Here is an 18049-nt window from a genome sequence, read left to right as displayed (position 1 = left end):
TAATATAATACGCATGATGCGCAAGTTTTGCTGGAACACGTGCAGCTAGCCATCTCTTGTGTATCTTTTTTTTTCTTTCTTATAAATTGCAAAGTGGTCAGACAAATGAAAGTTACTACCTGCAACACGAGCAGCCATCCATTGTGTTTTTTTCCCCCTTAAATTGAAAAGGGGTGACACTGCCTTTCACTAACCAACATGCGGTCAGTTATGTTTTCACATAACACCAGGCTTTATGACAGTGCTCTTGGTGATCGGCCATGCCCTTGTTGTGTCTCGTGTGATAGTGTCATGTGAAAGAGTAGGTGGAATCTAGCTTCCCTCGTGACTCGTGTGACAGAATCTGCAGGAAAACAAGCGGTGCAGCAGGCGGGTAGCGGATGTTTGGTGACTAAATCATGTCACATTGGATATTTAGATGTTATTAGAAGTATTAAATATAATCTAATTAGGATGGAGACTAATTCGTGAGATAAATCTATTAAGCTTAATTAGTCCATAATTTAACAATGTGGTGCCTAATTAGTCCATGATTTGATAATATGGTGCTACAGTAACCATTTGCTAATGATGGATTAATTAAGTTTAATAGATTCGTCTCGGGAATTAGCCTAGGGATTCTGCAATTAGTTTTATAATTAGTTTATATTTAATTCTTCTAATTAGCATCCGAACGTTCCATGTGATCCTGAAGCAGTTTAGCTATCAAACATCCCTGTAAAGCGACCGGCAGGACTCGGATCTTCCTCGGGCGCTCACGTCACAATTTTGACTTACGGAGTGTTTCTTGCCTAGTATGCGGTAAATTCCGCGCGTAACAAACTAACAATTTATCTCCCGTGAAAAGAAAAACATTTTTCTCCACCCAGTGGCGTTTGGGAGGCGGAGCAGCCAATCGTGACCCTCCAAAGTCGAAAGCCGCGTCACACTCACATTCGCCCAACCACCCGCTCCGCACGGACTAAATAAAGAATCTCGCATTGTTTGGTACCACAAATAAAAGGAATCTCGGATTTTTGTGAGCACGAAAAGGAATAGAGATTCCCAAAGGTTCAATCCACTTGGATCGCGGATCCCCCCCACCCCACAACGTGACAAGGCCAACTTGGCCCACGGCCTCGTGCCCCGGCACCCGGTCCAGTAGACCTGACCTCACCGACAGCCCGGCCCCACACGAATCTCCTTCCTCACGGGGTCGGTGCTCCGCGCCCACGGATCCAACTGGCGGCCGCTCATCCACCTCAGCAGCGTAGGACGGCAGGAGCCGCCAGGCCACTAGAGGCACGGGGGGCGCACCACGACGACGCAGCAAAAACAGAAAGGGACGGCACTTAGGCGAGGAGGAGGAGGAGCCATGGCGGCATCGGCGAAGGGGCGGCTCGTGCCGGTGCTCGCGGTGGTGGCGGCGCTCGCGGCCGCGCTCCTCTACCGCGCGCCCTTCTCCAAGGTTCCCGGGATTCCCGACAGCGATGGTGGTGTTCGTTCGCCGAATCTGTTGTGGAGGGAATGGAGGCTGATGAAACCTGTTGGTTGCAGAGTTTGGGCGGCGAAGGGTGCAGTCTCCTCCCGCACGACCACTTCTGGATCGCCAGCGAACGCGTCGTCACGCTCGGCCGCGTCGGGCCCGCCGCAGGTGAGAGTCTCGCGCGTTGACCTCGCCGCCGCCTCCTCATCGTCGTTCCATGCTGTCACTGCGGTGAAAGTGGAAACAGAAAAATGATGGTTCCTGTGTGATCGGGTGATGCGTGCAGTGGAGGTCAAAGGGGGACTGATCAACGCGATCGCCGTCGGGGACTACAGGAGCTTCGTGCTCCGGCGGCCGCTCCTCGACTACGGTGACGCGGTCATCATGCCCGGACTCATCGACGTGTAAGCAAACCTTCCCACTGAATACTGATAGGAGATTAGGCATGGCCAAAATGGTGTGGTAAACAGTGATGCTCGCTATAACTTTTCTGATGACCCATTTTTTTCACTCTTTCATTTTTCCTGATTATTATTCATTCAGGCATGCCCATCTCGATGAGCCTGGACGTGAAGAGTGGGAGGGCTTCTCCACTGGTACAAAGGCAGCTGCTGCAGGTGCAAATTCACTTCAGAGACTTACAGCCAACTAGTTGCTAGTTATGGCATGGTTTTGGTGCGCCTGTAGTCTTATGGACCATGGCCTGAGTCTCTGTCATCAGTCAAGAGCAAGCACGACAGATAATCGTGCAATTCCTTTTGTTTCAGGCGGGATAACAACGCTAGTGGACATGCCACTCAACAACTTTCCATCAACAGTTTCTGAAGAAACTCTCAAGCTGAAGGTCAGATTTCTCTGCCAGCTGCAGTATCACTGCACAGGGACGTAATGCACATATAGTCACTACCTGCCTCTTATCCATGATTAACACTGGCCTCACATGCCTTACTTTCAGCTCGAAGCAGCTCGGGATAAGCTATATGTTGATGTAGGTAAGTTGGCCGATTGAAACGCTGAAGCTAACAGTTCTTTTTCGTTCATGTTTCCAAACGGAAGGACAGTGTCTCAAGCTCTTTCATGAAATCTTCTCTGAAGTAAATAAAAAAGAATCTCTTGCACCATAAGATTCGCATGTCCACAAATCTGACTCCTATGGTACTCGTATACAGGGTTCTGGGGAGGTCTCGTGCCAGAGAACGCCTTCAACCCAAGTGCTCTAGAGAGCCTCCTAAATGCAGGAGTTTTAGGACTGAAGGTTTGTTTCTCAGCTAGCAGTTAGCACTGAATTCTCATATGCACTAGGTTTTGGACATCTTTTTTCGTGAGTGCCGAAGCACCTTTCGATTAAGAAGAAAGCAGATACAATGTCAATGAAGTCAAGCAAAGTTTGACCATCACAAGAGCACAAAGGACTAAAGAAAAAGAAACACTGAAGAAACACACAAACAATCACCACACGACGCGAAACAACAAAGAGGAAGCACACTCGAACCCACAGACCTAGACACAGCCACTCTCCTGAACCTGCCAAAAGATACGACCTCGTCAAGGATGCTAAAGGTCGCAACGGCAGAGCATCCGGCCGAACACAACAACGGTGGCAAAGTATCCACCCAACCAGCACAACCGTGAGGGCAAAGCATCCGCCTGGAGCAACTATGGCGGTAAAGCATCCGCCAGACAATGACGACCTAATCAACCCGGGCGAGGTGTACGAATCGAAGCGAGGGCAGGTGCAGAAGAAGACATTCCCAAGACGACCACCACGAGGACCCTGACCGGTCGGAGACGACCGGAGGCGGTGTTTCTCTGGCGGGGGCGGCGTTCAGCAACAATCCCTGCAGTGACGGCAACAAGAGTACACTAAGAGTCCGCTGAGCTTCCAAAACGACGCCTCAAGGGAAGGAGCGACGTCACTGGCGCCGTCATCGTCCGACCAACACTGTCAAGGTTTTCACCGGAAACTCGCCGTGGGGGAGGAAAGAGGGGATGAATGACGCCTCCCGCAAGCAGGTACAGGCTTTTGCCTAACCCCGTTCCTTCCCCATCACCGCCGCCAGGAGCACGGGGACCGCCAGGCACCGAGGAGCCGAAGAACGCCGCCACATGACCAGATGTTCGGCCCCCACCGGGAAAATGCGCCACCAGGGGGGGACGCGCCAGCGGCGGCGCGGCCGGCCACGGGCAGACTGTCCTCCGGGCGGCCGGAGTCGGGGCAGGCGGCGGGTGGTTGTCGCCTCCCAAGTCGCCCCTCCAAGCGGTTTTGGACATCATTTTCAAATTCTTTTCCATGTTCCTTGTTTTCCACAAGGAAGCTTTTTTTGCCGTCATGCGCAGTAGCAACATTAGGATGATACAATCAGACAGCACAGCAAATATTCCATTATCGTTTGGAGTTTTTTTTTTTTGCTAGGAATTTAAGTAGTAGGTCCCTGCTTCTTTTCCTCCTTATAGCCTACACATGTACACACAAACTGACTGCTCTCACTTTTCATGGTTCTAGTCTTTTATGTGTCCCTCGGGCATCAACGACTTTCCCATGACAAATTCAACTCATATCGAGGTATGTCTCATTATTTTCCTTAATCTAGATTCACAATTTTTTTCAAACTTGTCCTATGGAGTCTCTGATGTGTTTCTCTCCATGGTGTAACACCGTAGGAAGGATTGGTCACACTGGCAAAATACCAGAGACCTTTGCTTGTCCATGCTGAACGTATACCTGATGTCGAGGATGAAGATGGACTCGATGGTGAACTAGATCCCCGATCCTATGCGACATATCTGAAGTCTAGACCACCAGCATGGTAATTGTGTTAGTATGTGCATCTCGAGTGCTGGGTTTCTGTATCTTGATTTCTTTTGGGGAATTTAGATCATGGAAGTGGAATACATACCTCTGGTTTTAGTGTTATTCTCTGGAAAAAAATGGGTAAACGACAAGTCTTAGGAGTTTAAGTGTCAACTGTTTTCTTGAGCAGTACGGTTTAGAACTTAAAAGGTCTGAAGGATAAGCTTTACCATAAGCGGCCTCACTTTATAAATTTTGCAATTGCTTAAACCTAGGGAGGAATCAGCTATTAGAGATTTGCAACGTGCGATGAAGGATACAGAGGCAGGAGGTCGGTCAGAAGGAGCCCATATTCACATCGTTCATCTGTCAGATGCAAAAACTTCCCTTGAACTTATGAAGGTATAAAAACATCATTAAAAAACATTGCACAACATTTGCATGATCTATATGAATTTCTGGTTTCAACAAGTCCAGAAATAAGCTGCACGTAAACAAAATGAACGACAGACCCTGCTCCTCCAAAATGTGGAACTATTGTTGTCGAAAAAGCTTATGCATATTACTGTATCGATTGACTTCTTTTCATGGTGGTATTGTGATTTCATACTGTAAATCTCTGTGCTTGCAGGATGCTAAACGCACTGGTGCAAGTGTGACTGTAGAAACATGTCCTCATTACCTGGCATTTTCAGCTGACGAAGTTCCAGATGGGGATACTCGCTTCAAATGTGCTCCTCCTATACGTGATGGCATGAACAGAGAAAATCTTTGGAAAGCTCTGCTTGTATGCTACTTCTTTACACTGGTTCTGACTTCTTGACATCTTCTAGTAAACTGATCGAGCTAACTATCGCATGATTAATACTAGGACGGGCACATAGACATGTTAAGCTCAGACCACTCACCGTCAGCTCCTGATCTCAAACTAATGGAAGAAGGCAACTTTTTAAAGGCATGGGGAGGTATATCATCATTGCAGGTTAGTTTCTCCTAGTTTCGGTTTTCCAGGACAGTAGTACATGTGAATTCAGAAGTGCCAACGCAAATTCAATCATATTTCAAGCAAAAGTTGCAGCACTAAAAATACTGAAAGTTAATGTCTTACAGATTAGTTGTGCACACTTCGTAACCTGTTTGGTATAAATACCCGCAGTTTGTTCTTCCTGTGACATGGTCGTACGGGAAGAAGTATGGCATTACTCTGAATCAACTAGCCGCATGGTGGAGTGAAAATCCAGCTAAGCTTGCAGGGCAAAAGAACAAGGTACTGAAAATGTTGCGCATCTCATGTAGGCAGCTAAAAGTTCAGTTTAATTTTTTTTCGTCGTGCTAGGCAAATTGATACCATGCAGCACGCTTTCTCAAAGAAATGCTGATTATATATTTTATCACAATAAAGCATCTCCAAGTGTAGTGTTGATTTGTGTAGGGAGCTATTCTGCCGGGATACCATGCTGACATTGTAGTATGGAAACCTGAGGCACAGTTCGAACTTGATGACAGCCATTCTGTATATCATAAACATCGGGTATGCTCCCAGCCTCAAATGATCTTATATTATTATATATTCCAGTTGTTGTCTATTCTTTCAATACTGGACCAATGACAGGAAATTCATACAAACTTTGCAGAATATTTCAGCATATTTAGGTAAAGAGCTTTCTGGTAAGGTCCTGTCTACTTTTGTGAGAGGAAATCTTGTATTTGCTGAAGACAAGCATGCAAAGGCTGCCTGTGGTGTCCAAATCCTCGCCAAATAAAATTGTAGGTTCAATGATACGTTATGTTGGATTGTTAGCTTAATCACTGCATATACGCTGCAAAGTACAAACATATGCATGTATCTGGCATAAGAATTGATAAGCTAACGATTTACGTTTTTCAGTACTGACTGTTTGTTTTCTTCTTGTGTGCCAGGTGGATGCAAAGCTGCTCCAGTACTGCACTTGTTGATCCATAGCGTATATTCTCGTATGCGCTGTGTTTCTCTGTAGGTTACCCCTGTGCATAATTGAATCCATTTATGCCACTGTTGTATAGTAGAACCTGCAATTGGACTGGCCTGAATTTTGCCCCAGTTGCCATTTGGCTTGCTGGACCTTCTGTATTGCAATTTTTTTTCTATTGATATGGAAAAAACAAGCTGTGCAAGTTTGCTGTTGCCATATTTGTTTTCTTGATAGGATTAAATCCTTGTTGCCATGCTAGTAAATGAACGGGGAAGGACCCTGCAAAAGAGGAGGAAAACGTAGCACTCGTTCATGATAGTAGAAAGCGTATTCTATCTTTACGTCAAGACGCAATGGAAACGCCAAATCTCCGGGACTGTCTCCATGGGATAAGGGGGAGCCTGGTCTGGCGCGCAGCTTCAAGCGTGGAGCTCTCCCGCTTCCACGGACCACGGCCACCCGCGGCCATGGCAGCCACCGCCAAGCTTACGCTTCTCCTCCCAACCACCCTCACCTCTACGGTTTATTTCCCCAGCCGCCTCGTACTGAAGTCGTGTCCTCCGCTGCAGCGCCTCGTAGTTGCCGCCGCCGCCTCCTCGTCCGCCCAAACCTTACCATCATCGACCCCCTCGTTGGAAACACCGGAGGCGAGGCAGATACGTCTAGAAACGGAGTCCGCTCTGGAATGGGGCGGAGTATGCGCGCGGCTGGCCGACTTCGCGGCCACCGCCGCCGGCCGCGCCGCCTGCGTGGAAGGTCGGGTCGCCGTCGGGCGGAGCCGGGAGGAGAGCGAGAGGCTGATCGAGCAGACGGCGGCGGCCGTGTTTTTGTCGGCGCCGTTGGACTTTGCCGGCGTGGAGGACGTGTCCGCGGTCGTCGCCGCGGCGACCGGTGGGCGGTTGCTTGCCGTTCGAGAGATTTGTGCAGTCGGGCGCAGCATCCGGGCCGCGCGCGGAGTGTTCGATCAATTGCAGAGCCTCGCCGAGGAAACGCAAGACGGGAGGTGAGGAGTTTCTTCTAATATCAGACTAATAGCATTGATCAATGACAGCAGGTTTCAATGGTTGCTTGCCGTAGGGGAGTACTGTTTCCCATTTTATTGTTTCCCATTTTGCCGTAGGGGAATATTGTTTCCCATTTTATGATAGCTTGTGCAAATCAATAACGATTTTTGCTATTCACATCTGTTTGCAGATTACAAATGTTCTTGCATATTTGTTTGATTCATGTTTTTGGAAGACAAAAACTGCTGATTCATCTTCCTGCAGGCACTCTCCTCTTCTGGATATACTGCAAGGTTGTGATTTCTTGACAGAGCTTGCGCAAAGGATAGAGTTTTGCCTTGATTCTACTTTTTCTGTGGTCCTGGATCGGGCCAGCAAGAAGCTAGAAACGATCCGCAGAGAAAGGAGGAGGAACATCGAGATGTTAGAATCTCTGTTGAAAGATACGGCTGCAAAGATTTTCCAAGCTGGTGGAATTGATAGTCCTGTGGTCACTAAGCGCCGTTCTAGGATGTGTGTTGGTGTGAAAGCTTCACACAAGCATTTGGTGCCAGGTGGAATTGTTCTGAGTTCCAGTGGCTCTGGTGCAACTTACTTTATGGAGCCAAGGGATGCTGTTGAACTCAATAACAGGGAAGTTAAACTCTCAGGTGATGAGAGAGCAGAGGAATTGGTAATACTAGGCTTGCTAACTTCAACTATCGCTGACTCCCAACTGAAGATAAAAAATTTGATGGAGAAGGTTTTGGAATTGGATCTTGCCTGTGCTAGAGGGTCGTATGCCTTATGGACAAATGGTGTCAAACCAAGCTTCAGTGACAGTTATAGCAGTTGCCAATCGGATCAGAGCAGTGAGTATTCAGTTTATATTGAGGGCATTCGGCATCCTTTGCTACTTGAACAGTCTCTTATGGCAGAAGGTTCAACTGTGGATGCATCTGAAATGCCTGTTCCATTGGACATGTGGGTAAAAAAGGATGCAAGGATAGTTGTGATCTCTGGACCCAACACTGGAGGCAAAACTGCCTCTATGAAGACCTTGGGGCTGTCCTCACTTATGTCAAAAGCTGGAATGTTCTTCCCAGCCAAAGGAAGGCCTAGGATTCCATGGTTCAATCAAGTTCTTGCAGATATTGGTGATCACCAGGTAGTCTCTGTCCTTTGAGAATTTAGTCTAGTCACTTGTGGGACAATAAGCTTATTGACAAAAAATATTTTTTGGATTGAAGTCGCTGGAGCACAGCCTCTCTACATTCAGTGGGCACATATCACGCCTGCGAAAGATTGTAGAAGTTGTATCGGAGGATTCTCTAGTTCTAATTGATGAGATTGGCAGTGGCACTGATCCATCAGAAGGTGTAGCTCTTTCAACCAGCATTTTGAAGTATCTTGCGAGTAAAGTGAATCTGGCCATTGTGACAACTCACTATGCTGACCTAAGTCGTCTCCAGTCAGTTGATAGCCGATTTGAGAATGCTGCAATGGAATTTTGTGTAAAAACTCTGCAACCAACATATCGAATCTTATGGGGCAGTACTGGTAATTCCAATGCACTTAGTATTGCAAAGTCAATCGGTTTTGATCAAAAAGTGCTTGATCGTGCACAGGAATGGGTTGAGAAACTGTTGCCTGATAAGCAAAAGGAACGCCAAGGTTTACTTTATGATTCTCTCCTCGATGAAAGAAACATTTTGGAGTCTCAGGCAAATGAAGCTGCATCTGTTCTTTCACAAGTTGAGGGGTTGTACAATGAGGTACTTTTACTCTAACGATTCAGTCTAATTATTTTGATTTTCCATGGCAGTGATGTACAAAGATTCTCATCATATTCTCATCTGAAATCCTACTTTGTATATTCTGACTTTGAAGATTCGCTCGGAAGCTGATGATCTTGAAAGTCGATTAGCTGCTCTGAGGACTAGAGAGACCCAAAAGGTTCAACAAGAATTGAAGGTTGTGAAGTCTCAGATGGACACAATAATCAAGAACTTCGAAGTTCAACTGAAGAATTCAAAACTTGAACAATACAATTCACTAATGAGGAAAGCGGAAGCTGCCACTGCTTCAGTGGTTGCTGCTCATCAGCCAGATGAAATAACTTTCAGTGATGATGAAAACCAGACCTTGTTTGTTCCGCAAATTGGAGACAAGGTGTATATTCAAGGGTTGGGTGGAGGAACTATGGCCACTGTTATTGAAACTCTTGGAGAAGATGGGAGCTGCATGGTTCAATATGGGAAGATAAAGGTTCAAGTCAAGAGAAGCAAGATGAAATTGGTTCAACGAGGTACAAATGAGGCAGCAACTTCCTCTTCTGTAAAACCAAAGGTACACTGCATCTTCTCATCATAGTATCTATTCGCATCAATTCTAGTTTCAGCAGTTTACATAAAGCACTGCATAAGACGTTAAGAACAAACATATATGTTGAGGATGTTAAAGATGTCTTAACTAAGCCATGGCTTTAATTATGTGATAAAACATGTTTCCATTTAGCAGTGACTGAAAAAAAACAAGGTTCTAATCGATACATGTGGCACATCCAGCAACCAATTTAATCGATTTTGTCGGTATTCTCATCGTCTAACGCGTGGCACATTGCGATAGCAAGTCTGGGAAACCAAGTTAGCTTGAGGCCTGCAGGATGCATTGATTCTGGCTTTCTAATTCCTGGCATTGATGGTCTCTGCTTTAGTTCGGGTAGATGCAGCACACCAGCAGTATGGAAGAACAGGCTGGACCTAGATTGGTCCACGCAATGCAAACGCTTGTGCATGCATGAACCTTTGTTAACTCTGCATATGCTGTCGTACCTTGATTAATTAGGCACGTTGGGACCAATGAAGATTGGTGGGTACTTATATGGTCGGCAATCTTTGATTGTCGTGGCTCGCTGCAATCATGTTCTGACGGTTTTCGCTTTCTATCAGGGCCGAACGCCGAAGCAGCGGTTTGAGGCGAACCAGAGCCAAGATGGCAGCGTCTCTTTCGGCCCGGTTGTGCAGACGTCCAAGAACACGGTGGATCTGCGCGGGAAGCGGGTGAGCGAGGTATCCTACGAGCTTGAGATGGCGATCGACGCGTGCAGGCCTTACCAGGTGCTCTTCGTGGTCCATGGCATGGGCACCGGAGCTGTGAAGGAATGCGCCATGGATGTCCTCCGGAACCACCCTCGAGTGGTCAAGTTCGAAGACGAGAGCCCTCTCAACTACGGCTGCACCGTCGCCTACATTCAGTAAGCAGACATTGCAAGCAGTGTACAGCAGCTTGGGGATGGTAATGTAGACAGCCTGTATGACAGTGTTTCCTTGAAACTGAAGCCAACGGGCTGGTCTGGATTCTGAACAAGTGCCAGTGTGCTAGACTGCCAGCCAGGACAAAACATGGCCCAGGAAAACATGGCCTGCAGTGATACCATTGTGGCAGGCATTCAAGTGTGCCTGGCTGTAGCGATGATCACAGGTTCATTGCTTGTACAATTTTCTAGTACCATTCTAGTAGATCACTTGGAAGGAGATTTGACGAATATTAGTACAACCTTTGACCTTTTTTGAGGCTGCATGCGCAGGCCATTTTCTAGTGTTATATTTTGATTGGTTGAAACCGGCAGCACAGGCCTCGCTCCCTGTGTCCGGATCACGTGTGTGGAATGGCGTCCGGTGAGCTCTTCGTAATGATTTCGCTAGCTGATTGCTGGGCGGATTGGGATCGGATAAACGACCTTGGCAAGTGTGATGAGTCGGTCCTGTGTCCTAAGCAAAATCCAGGGCGGATTGTATGTGGTGAGGCCTGCTGTGGCACATGCAGCTATGCAAGTTTGTCACTTCATTTCAGAACAATATATGAGAGATGGAATACCATTCTAAAAAGTAAATGCATAAGTAAAAGATAAAGAGTGATGAAGGGCCCGTTTGGCACGGCTTTGGCTCGTGCAAAAATAACTTTGGCTCTAGCTCATCTGGAAAAGCAGCTTTTTCTGGCTCTGGCTTATTTTGAAGGAAAATGTTTGGCAAAACGGCTTCTCCTAGCTTTTTAGATTGGAAAGAAGGTGTCAAATGTCCAAAATACCCTTATATTTTTCTATTCTCTTTTTCTTTTTTTCTCCTCATTTTCCTTTTCTTTTTCTTTCTCTTTCCTTCTCCCTTTCTTTTCTTTTCCCCTCCTCTCTCCTTATCCATCCGCTCCTCCCTCCCGACCTTATCCGCCCCGACCGCCTGGCCCTCCTCCGCCCCTCCAGCGCCACCCCGCCGGCCCCGGCTCCGTCGCCGCCAAGGCGCCGCCCCGGCACTCCTCCGCCCCTCCGCCGCCACAGCGCCACCCTGCCGGCCTCGGCTCCTTCCGCCGCCACAGCGCCGCCCCAGTCCTCCTCCGCCCCTCGGTCGCCACAGCGCCGCCTTGCCGGCCTCGGCTCCGTCCGCCGCCACGGCGCCGCCCCGGTCCTCCTCCGCCCCTCCGCCACCACGGCGCCGCCCCGGCACTCCTCCGCCCCTCCGCCACCACCGGGGACAAGGATGGAAAGTGACGAGGAGGAGCCGGAATAAGCCACTTTTTTTGGCTTCCGGTGGATGGAGAAACGTAGAGACCGCATTTTGCGGGGCTTCTACTGGCTTTCGCGGGTGAGCCGTTTTGCCTTCTCCCGTTTGGCACGGCTTCATCAAAAGCCATCCTAGAAGCCGCTCGATGAGCCGTGCCAAAGGGGCCCGAAGAAAGAAGAAATTTGAGAGCTTGATAAGTTCTGGTTCCAAATCTGAAATCCCGGCCAAATTGCAGGATCACACGATCGACGAGGTGATTTGCATGCGAGGTGAGTCATTAGTGAGGCTGATTAATACTTCCGGGCTTCCGGCCGACTAGGCTGGTAGTAGGAGGAAAAGGAAAAGGCTCGCCTAGCCCAATAAAGGCTCACATCCGCCACCCCAACCAACCGCCACACCGGACGCACGCGTACACCCTCCTCACTCCTCACATGCACTCTTCCGCACGTACAGCGACGGCGCTGGGCCCACCCCTCCCAGGACCCACATGTCAGTTCAACGAGCGTCAGCCTCTAGCTAGCTCATGTGCACGGGGATGCGCCCGGGCCCACCTCCTCGTGCCCGTGTCAGATCGCTGTACTTGCGGAGAGCGGTCAGGGCGGGCGGAGGCGCGGAGCCACCCTCGAATCTTCTTCCTGCGTGGCCGCGCCAGTTGTTTAAGCAGCAGCAGCAGCATGGCCTCATGGGAATATAAATCCCAATTCTGCCCTGCCTAGTGGTTTATTGTTCCAAGATCCCCTTTTGGCTGGCAATTTGTCCTAATCTCCGTTCCGGTGATCTTCCCCTGTGCTGCTGATTCTTCCACCCTGCAACCCCCTTCTTCCCCCCATTGTGATGCGGCAGCAGGACAAATTGCTTCTGCGGCAACAGATTACCAGTACGTCCTTTTCCTAGCTGCTTACCTTGATCTTGGAGGCCACAAGCGCCCAAAAGGAAGCTTCCATTCTCGCTCGTCCTTCCTGCCCATCCCTGACTTTCTTTTTTCTTGCTCCACCATTCATCGATCTCTTCTGAAACTGCAGAAGTTCTCCTTTGCCATTGCTTCCAGTAGCTAAGCGAGTGTGGTTACACATTTTGCTGTTGTGATCAGGAGAGTCCGCGACAAGGTTTTGCCTGCACCGCATCGTCCTCTCCCCGCAAGCTCCAAAAGCCGGTGACTAAATATAGCAAAGGCCATCATCATCATACTAGACTCAAAGGAAGGAGATACGAACATTTGTACTCCTCCTGCTCCAAGATCCCCATTTTCTTTCGCATTTCCAGCGTTTTCTGCGTGTTAATGGCGATGTGATGTCGCCCCTAAGGCCAATAAACTCCCACGGCTTCTCGGTCTCTTTCTTGATCCTTGTTGAGAGCTGAGCTTCCCCCACGCCGCCTCCACCCTCCCATGGCAATGGCTGCAATGTGATGCGGAGGGGCGGTTGTTCCTGAGGAGGAGTAGGAGAGGGCGCTCGGGGAGAAGAAGAGAGCGAGCGCCGGGTCCTTTGGAAAGAAGATGGCGGGTGGCGAGGGGGCGGCCGCGGCCGCGGTCACCGGGGAGGGGGAGATGCGGTCGCTGGCGCTCACGCCGACGTGGTCCGTCGCCACCGTGCTCACTCTCCTCGTCGCGGGCTCGCTCATCATCGAGCGCTCCATCCACCGACTCAGCAATGTGAGTGCCCAATTCAAAAGCAGGCAGATAGATGCAGTCTGTGCTCCTCATGATTACCTGCTTATTATGCTTGGTACCTTTGTGTTGTCTTATTGTGTGTCTGTCTATGTGCACTTCTTGAGTTTGGAAAAATAAATAGTTAGTTTATGATTCAAGAGTTACATTGCAGTAAGATGTGATCAAGTACTCCTGTTTGGAGCAATTACCCTTTTTCCCCAAAGAGTTTTTGAGCAAAACATGGGTGGGAACTTCTGTTGGTAGCGATTCTTCTCCAAAGCAAAATTCTTTTCCCACCAGAAGTTCAGCTAAACAGTGGATTGCTCTGCTGAAAACTTGATCCGATTCTCATTTTCTTCAGCTTCCTGCCCCAACTAACTCAAGATAATCCCGTACCTTTTCAGTGGTTGAAGAAAACCCACCGGAATCCACTTTACAAAGCAATGGAGAAGATGAAAGAAGGTATATCCATACGGTCTTTGCTGTATTTCTCTACTAGTTTATTTTGTTGGGTTTGTTACAAAGCGTGAACTAACATTATGCTACATTTGCTGTAGAAATGATGTTGCTTGGATTCATATCTCTGCTTCTGGCTGCTACATCAAGAATTATCTCAGGGATCTGCATCGATTCCAAGTACTACAACAGCAGATTCTCTCCGTGCACCAAAGAAGAGGTTGAAGAATCTTTAAATGCAGAGCATGCCGTTGCTCACGCGCGCAAGCGTCTAATTGAGGTCATTCTGCACCATTCACTCAGGAGAAATCTAAAAGCTAGTTACCATAACCATCAAGGCTGCCCTGAGGTGTGTAAATGTTTTAATTTCCGAAGTGTCTTGAAGTTTGTTTTTTCCCCGAGGGCAAGTGTCTCGAAGACTCTGAGCATATTCAGTTATCCTACTAGAAATTGTATTACTTTTGTTCCTTTGGGTTTTCTTTTAGAAAATTCATTTGGTGTGTGCAGGGACACGAGTCATTTGTTTCACATGAAGGTCTGGAGCAGCTGCACCGGTTTATATTTGTGATGGCTGTAACTCATGTGACATATAGCTGCTTGACGATGCTACTAGCAATACTCAAGGTGTTTATCCTATTGTAGTTCCATGCTAAACACAAACTAATCCTTTCTATCGAATACTCTCTACTGTACAATGTAAATACCTTACTTGGAAAATTGACATTGATGAAGCTTGTGTGTTCTTATCTGTATCAAACAGTGTCAGTCTATTGATTACAAATTGCAGGACCCATGATGAAACACTTAGCATTTTGAATACGGTAGACAAACGTCTGATGATATATACATATGAACAATTGAACACTTATTCATGCATTTTGTTGGTTCTCACAAATATTACAATTGCCATTAATGTCATCTTGATCCTAATCTTTGCTTGCTGCTAGATCCATAAGTGGAGAAAATGGGAGGATGAAGCATTCAGGGATAATCACGAATCGTTTTCTCGTAAGTGTACCCTTTTTTGACCCTTAAAGAAATCATAGGATTCAGATAGGAAATGCATTTGATTTGATGGTGTGAAACAGAGGCGAAGGCTCCTGAGAATAAAGCATTTCTTAATTATTAATTGAGAATAAGGAAATCTGTATTAACTTTGTACTGTTCTTGTCTAAATAATACGTTCTGTGGCAATTTGTGCATTAAAAACATTGGTCAGGGAGACTGTAATATTGTTTTTTATTGTTGCTTTAGCAGTTCATCGCTTGCAGGTACTTTTTTTTTCAAAAGTAGTTCTGCAATTTCAACCGTGCTTTCAAAAGAGAAGTTTTTTCACAACCCTAGTAGGGAGTCCTCTGATTGACTGATTCTACAAAGCTTCTCTTCACTTACTTTTGTAGTCAGGATATTATCCTGTGTCACTGGCAACAATGTATATGTTTAACTAAGTTGTAGCTAAACGGCACCTGATTATTCCTCATCTAATTTACATTTTGACAGAGATCGCATATGAGTCAGCAACTAGAAGGCAACCAGCGCTCACCAAATCCTATTCGTTCCGCTCATGGAGTCAAAATAATGCGGTCATGTGGATTGTATGTTGACGCCGATAGTTTTATAGCTCATTTGAGGCATAAAGTTCTCTTTCCATCCATAGGGCGTACAAATATTACTATTATCATTTCACTGTTGCAGCCGCACTTAAAGATTTTGATCATGTTGCCATGCAGGTTTGCTTTATTGCACAATTTGGTCAGTCTGTTGTTCGAGCAGACTACCTTATCCTCCGCAAGGGTTTCATAATGGTACATATCCTGTTCTTTGCTCTTCCATCCTGAGTAGATTTCTTATTATGTTTGTTCACATAAATTGTGTCAGGCCTTACCTGATACTCTTTATATTGTTTTATTAAGTATTTCTATTTAAACCCATTAGAAAGATGCGTTATACTTCCAGTGATATTGCTATGTACTAGTTGTTCACCATTGTAGTCCATTTGGTTTTTGACTCACACTCACTGACGATTGCAGAACCATAATCTGTCGCCAACATACGACTTCCACAATTACATGATACGCTCAATGGAAGAGGAATTTGAGAAGATTGTTGGAGTGAGGTTAGTGTAGTAATAAACCCTGTTTAGTGTCTGTGTGCTTCACTGCGTATGAATCTTTCCTATGTTTTTTTTTCATTGGAGAAATAAGATCAGTTAATTTACTTATGCAGTGGAGTGCTGTGGGGCTTCGTTGTTGCTTTTATGCTATTCAATGTTGATGGTAAACTTTAAACCACTTTCCTTTCATTGAGATATTCTTGCTTCCTCACTGTCCAGCATCGTAAATGGTGATTTTATTTTAGGATCCAACCTGTACTTTTGGATAGCAATTCTTCCTGTAGCTGTAAGTTGCAGCCTACTTCTTGAACATTCTACAACCTAAGGTTTTCCCTCTGAAATGTTGTGGCCTCAACTGGACTGAAAATGTTGTGTAGCTTGTTCTTCTAGTCGGTGCGAAGCTGCAGCATGTCATTGCAACTCTAACAGCAGAGGGTGCAAAGTTGACTACCTACGGTCCAAGGATACAGCCAAGGGATGATCTCTTTTGGTTCAAGAAACCGGACTTTCTCCTTTGGTTAATACACTTCGTTCTGTTTCAGGTACATATATACTGCTAGGTAATCTTTCTGTTTGGAAACAGTTAAGAGATGAACATAAGCTTACTCATGTTTTCGATTTCATAATTGTGCAGAATGCTTTTGAGTTGGCTTCTTTCTTCTGGTTCTGGGTATCATTTCTGTCCAGTTTAAGTTTACAAATGAATTATGTTTATGTGGTGAGAGGCCTAGCTTGTGTTCATTTTAAAAGTTATATTAACACATCCGTTGACTTTGCTGCAGTGGCAATTCGGTTATGATTCATGCTTTATCAAAAACCACCTTTTGGTGTATTGCCGCCTTATACTAGGGTATGTGCATCTCAGAACACCACTTATTAAATCATAAATCTGAAAAACACATCCCATTCTTTCCTTTCATATGGAGCATGTATGTCTGATTAATGTGCTGATATAAATTTCAGGTTTGCCGGACAGTTCCTTTGCAGTTACAGTACATTGCCTGTTTATGCATTAGTGACTCAGGTAACACGTTTATATGGCAAGATTAACCTTCAAACTGGTTGACTCTTCTGATCAGCAATATTGTTTATCTCATGAAGAGCAGCATGCTGAACTTGATATAATAGCATCTGCACTAGATAGAAATATTGTTTTCAGAAGAGATGAAAGCATCTTACTAAAACAATTATGCTTGTACGACAACACAGATGGGGTCCAAGTACAAGGCGGCACTGATCCCTCGGCGTATCAGAGAAACCATACACGGCTGGGGAAAGGCCACGAGGAAGAAGCGGCGCCGGCGGCGCGGCGCCTGGGACGACTCGACGGTCCGCACGGAGACGAGCACCGTGTGCTCCCTCACCGACGAGGACGAGGACGATTTGGACGACCACCATCATGGGCCGTTCGAGGAGACCCCGAGAGCCTCCAGGGCCCCGCCGCCGTACCTGAAGGTCGAGCTGCAGCAGACGCAGCACGGCCCCTTCAGGGCCGGCACGCCGTGCTTCCATTCCGTGGCCGTGCCGGGCAGCAGCTCGACCCACGGTGGCGGCAGCAGCCAACCGATGCTCCTCCGGCAGTCGTCCTCGGCCTCGGCGCCGTCGTCGCCGTCGTACCGGGGAGGCAACGTGACGAGGTCGGCGTCCATGCCCGGGATCGCCTCGCTGCGGACGGGCACGGGCACGCCGACGCGCACGAGCCATGACGAGTCGTGACGCGCTGCCGATCACTGAAGATTGTGACACGCAGTTGACAGACATGACAGTACTAGTGCTCTAGCCTCTAGGACGGTTGTGGTGGAGTTTCTAGAACAACGTGCGTACAGATCACTGAAGACATTGGGCTGCTAGTGTAGTAGAACTGCACATTATTGAGGTAGGATTCTGATGATATATACACATCCGAATGGAACTGAAACTATGTTTGAAAACTCTGAACAAAACTGATTCAAGGTGACTTGGAAATTCACGAGTATTTTCACCAATTGGAAAAGAATGATCCAACACTCCAACAGCACTACCCCGGTCAGTGCTTTGCTGCTAACAATTGGCTTGGAAACTGTCTGAACATGATGATCCAGCCAC

The 18049-nt window shown here is 47.1% G+C and overlaps 2 protein-coding genes across 3 annotated transcripts; both read left to right on the top strand.

Moving 5' to 3' along the window:
• The first annotated feature begins 1285 nt into the window (after positions 1-1285).
• On the top strand, positions 1286-10815 carry LOC101757394 (endonuclease MutS2-like). Its single transcript, XM_012844418.3, is given in 22 exon segments — positions 1286-1447; positions 1537-1633; positions 1752-1869; positions 2009-2082; positions 2233-2309; positions 2421-2457; positions 2635-2720; positions 3969-4028; positions 4127-4272; positions 4532-4658; positions 4888-5043; positions 5128-5238; positions 5413-5523; positions 5689-5787; positions 5891-6016; positions 6177-6196; positions 6557-6941; positions 6943-7211; positions 7477-8359; positions 8442-8966; positions 9082-9540; positions 10143-10815. Coding segments are annotated over 22 exon segments (4368 nt in total). The 5' UTR covers positions 1286-1354; the 3' UTR covers positions 10452-10815.
• A 1540-nt stretch (positions 10816-12355) lies between these two features.
• On the top strand, positions 12356-17949 carry LOC101756317 (MLO-like protein 14). 2 transcript variants are annotated; one of them, XM_004959985.3, is made up of 16 exons: positions 12356-12624; positions 12838-13398; positions 13800-13857; positions 13953-14200; positions 14359-14475; positions 14799-14859; positions 15352-15446; positions 15582-15656; positions 15882-15967; positions 16078-16127; positions 16210-16250; positions 16342-16506; positions 16599-16634; positions 16747-16814; positions 16928-16988; positions 17174-17949. In XM_004959985.3, the coding sequence occupies exons 2-16, from the start codon at positions 13243-13245 to the stop codon at positions 17678-17680; spliced, it is 1824 nt and encodes a 607-aa protein (XP_004960042.1). In that variant the 5' UTR covers positions 12356-12624; positions 12838-13242; the 3' UTR covers positions 17681-17949. The 2 variants fall into 2 exon arrangements, with proteins under 2 accessions (XP_004960042.1, XP_022680770.1); XM_022825035.1 differs by having other exon boundaries at positions 12770-13398.
• The last annotated feature ends 100 nt before the right edge of the window (positions 17950-18049 follow it).

The sequence above is a fragment of the Setaria italica genome, chromosome III (assembly GCF_000263155.2).
Source record: "Setaria italica strain Yugu1 chromosome III, Setaria_italica_v2.0, whole genome shotgun sequence".
Lineage (NCBI taxonomy): Eukaryota > Viridiplantae > Streptophyta > Magnoliopsida > Poales > Poaceae > Setaria > Setaria italica.
Note: the sequence above shows the minus strand (reverse complement) of the source record. Positions and strands in the feature narration are given on the sequence as shown.

What these genes read in the sequence shown, in the direction of transcription:
- LOC101756317 (XM_004959985.3), top strand. Translation starts at nt 13,243, where the DNA reads ATGGCGGGTGGCGAGGGGGCGGCCGCGGCCGCGGTCACCGGGGAGGGG. An exon ending in TATGCTATTCAATGTTGATG is followed by an intron (nt 16,128 to 16,209) that starts GTAAACTTTAAA and finishes ATTTTATTTTAG; the next exon opens with GATCCAACCTGTACTTTTGG. An exon ending in TTTATGCATTAGTGACTCAG is followed by an intron (nt 16,989 to 17,173) that starts GTAACACGTTTA and finishes ACGACAACACAG; the next exon opens with ATGGGGTCCAAGTACAAGGC.